General features: G+C 32.6%; 1 protein-coding gene across 1 annotated transcript; it reads right to left on the minus strand.

Moving 5' to 3' along the window:
- Positions 1–292: 292 nt before the first annotated feature.
- On the minus strand, positions 293–1,348 carry LOC140016849 (dirigent protein 1-like). Its single transcript, XM_072070882.1, has 2 exons — positions 1,247–1,348; positions 293–796 (listed from the first exon to the last, which is right to left on the minus strand). Exons 1-2 carry the CDS (start codon positions 1,346–1,348, stop codon positions 293–295), a joined length of 606 nt encoding a protein of 201 aa, XP_071926983.1.
- Positions 1,349–3,103: the final 1,755 nt, after the last annotated feature.

Raw genomic sequence — 3,103 nt, forward strand, 5'->3', positions numbered from 1 at the left:
AAGTAATTTATCTAAGATTTCATTAAATAGTGATGCCACTCTATTTAATCACTTTCAAGAGTTGAACTAAAACAAAATTTTTAATATTATAATGGTTGATAAGTGTATATTTTATATCTCTTAGTGTTTTATTACTTAGTTTTTAGTGTGTTTTAGTCATTATAGGAACTAAATAGTTAGGATTCTAGTAGAATTTTGCATTTTGTAGTTAAGTGAGAAAACTTGTATTTCTATGGATTTAAGTGTGGAAACTGTATCATCCAAGGATTGTATCCTTAACATGAAATCTTTGTTATACAACAAAGAAAACTACAAGAAAATTACGAGCAACAAATGGCATCAAATCAAGGTCAATAATGAGGACGTGGAAATCGATAATTTCATTCTGGGTGGTATCATTGTAAGTATAGATTATTGCTGTAACTATTCCACCGGCCAATCGAAAAGCCCCAGAACCACCTACTATTGGCATCTCCTTGTATTTCTGGAAGAAGGGATAATCACCTAGAACGCTAAGGGCGCTGCCATTGAACTTGCCATCGTTGAATACCAAGTTCATGATGCCAATTTGTGAAGCATCTTCCTCTTTCGAAGCCGAACTGGATATGCCCTGGGCGTGACCAATGATCTTGGAACTAGGCTCAGGTCCCAGTGTCATCGGGTCATCGAAGACGTAGGTTGCCCCGAACATCGTGGGTGATTTGCTAGTAGTGTTGGCTTGAGCAACTAGTACAGATGTGGGGCTCTCTGCAGTTACCCTGTCATGAACATAGAAGTGAAGCTCTGTCAACTTCTCCTTTGCATGTCGAAGCTCTTTTGAACCGCTTCAGGACTTTGATCAATGCTGCCATGATCTCTGCAGTTATCACATTTAACAATAGTATGACTTGTTTGTTACACGGTCAACGTTTGTATTATTTTTGCGGGGGCTTATTTTATAAGATGATATGATTCATGACTAATGTGATTAACATAACTTTTTTTATACGGTAAACTATTTTATTTTAATATTTTATAAACTAATAATAGGTTTGAATGCATGTCACATGTATAAAATTTAAAATGAAATTAATGAAATTTAAAAAAATTATACATAGTGCAATTTCTTTTAGTTTAGGACAAAATAAAATAAAAAAAAGACCTTGTATTATCCACCAGGTGACAAATGGCAGCACTGTAATCATGTGGAGAGCAAATTTATTTTGATCAAAATATTTATGACCACTTTGGCACATGGGCCCAATACTGGATCAAAAAACTGAACTGGATCAAGGCATCTCCCCTGCCGTTTCTCCAACCCTTTCCTCTTGCAGCCAACTTTCTTCCTCCCACAGGGGAGGAGGGCCATCCCTCTAATTTCTTTCTTTTTTTCTTATTTTGTTTAAATAGCAGCTTTTCTTAAGTTTTGTTTAATAGAACTGTTCTCTCTCTCCTAAATTTCTTAGTGATAGGAGTTTTGTTCTCTCCTTAGATTTCTTTTTTGAAAGTTTTGAATTTTTTTGATACTTTTCTTATTAGATCTGAAATTTCTAAAATTTGTTTTGTCAGATCTAAAATTCTCAAATCTGTTGTGTCAAATCTAACTTTCTCTATGAGCCAAGTTTGTTTAACATCAAAGCTGACAGTTCAAGACAGACGCAGAATACTGCCATGCATAGAATGGAGCTGCAGTTGTGATTCATCTGATATAAAACATTTTGGGTTATTTCGTCGTGGTATCTTTTAATTTTAAAATCTATTCCTAATTTTTTATATCTATTGCATCAGATCTATTATTCTTTCTGCATGTTAGTTTGATATATCTTCTGCTATTAATGCAAATTATGACAATGGATTATGACTTTTTTAAAAAAAATAATAAAAGGGGCACCTTAAAAAAATTTAATTGTTTTTAAGAAATTTGTTAAACAGGAACTTTTAAAGTTGTTTTCCATAAAAGTTAGAATAATTTGTTACCAAATCAACGCCAAATATCTTTCTTTCTTTTTTTTTGTTTCGTTTCAAACTAAAAAAAAAATTGAAAGTGGTAAACTTTTCAAAACATAATTAAATTAAGAAAAAACTATACAAATAGCCCTTTGCGTATTGCATTTATAGTTATTTACTCACTCACTTATAAAATGATACAAGTTCGTCCCTCACATATGCAAATTACACCATTTTAGTCTCAAAACCCATTTCAGAAAACTTTTTGCACTAAAAATATGGCGTGATCACACATGCTTATAGTTTTAGGGGCAAAATAACTATTACACAAGCACGATTTATCAATACCATTTTTCATTTTGTTCGTTTATTGTTTTCCTGGCAATTACAAGTTTTATTGGTGATCAATGTGCTTCATTTTTTCTTTCATTTTTTTGGTAATTAGTCTTCTTTATTGTTGTCAGCAATTAAGATAGATGATTTTTAGTTTAAATATCTTTGAAGCAATTTGTGAATCTCTTATGCTAATTAATTTTCTTTAAAAAAAAGTGTTGCATAATCTTTCAATCATTTAATTAGTTAACTATAATAGTATTTGAACAAAAAATTTAGTGAGTAAACTAAAGCGAATGGTCTGTGAACAGATTCCAAGTTCCAACAACTTTCCCTCTAGTAGGTTGCCAACCACTACCTTCCCTCAGGATATCTCCACTTGGATTGGATTGTTTTTCAACTATAACTAGAGGTACTTGAACTGTGCAAAGCACAGTTTGGGCCCCCTACAAATTTAGTCGAATGCGGACAAGGGGGCAGGGACCTAAACAGTCAACGGCCAGATTTTGGCCAAAAAAAATGTACGGTCCAGATTACAAATTGTATATCAATTTTCACAATGTGTGTGGGGCCCGTAAATTTTTGTACTAAAGTTACACGTTGTGCAAACAAAGTTACGCCGTGTGCAATCAAAGTTACGCGCTGTGTAAAATGACCAAAATGCCCACTGTCCGTCGAATGCATAGCATCAAATTATTTTGACACATGATGAATGAATAGAAATATAGGAGAAAAATTGAGCATTAAAGCAATTAAATTTGACAAATATTATTTGAACTCTCATTTTTGTTAATCATACTTTCGTTATTATTTTTATCGTATAGTTTTTGTTTATTGTAGGAAC

The sequence above is a fragment of the Coffea arabica genome, chromosome 1e (genome assembly GCF_036785885.1).
Source record: "Coffea arabica cultivar ET-39 chromosome 1e, Coffea Arabica ET-39 HiFi, whole genome shotgun sequence".
Taxonomy (NCBI): Eukaryota; Viridiplantae; Streptophyta; class Magnoliopsida; order Gentianales; family Rubiaceae; genus Coffea; species Coffea arabica.

What these genes read in the sequence shown, in the direction of transcription:
- LOC140016849 (XM_072070882.1), bottom strand. Translation starts at nt 1,348, where the DNA reads ATGGCCCTCCTCCCCTGTGGGAGGAAGAAAGTTGGCTGCAAGAGGAAA. An exon ending in CAGTTCAGTTTTTTGATCCA is followed by an intron (nt 797 to 1,246) that starts GTATTGGGCCCA and finishes CGACATGCAAAG; the next exon opens with GAGAAGTTGACAGAGCTTCA.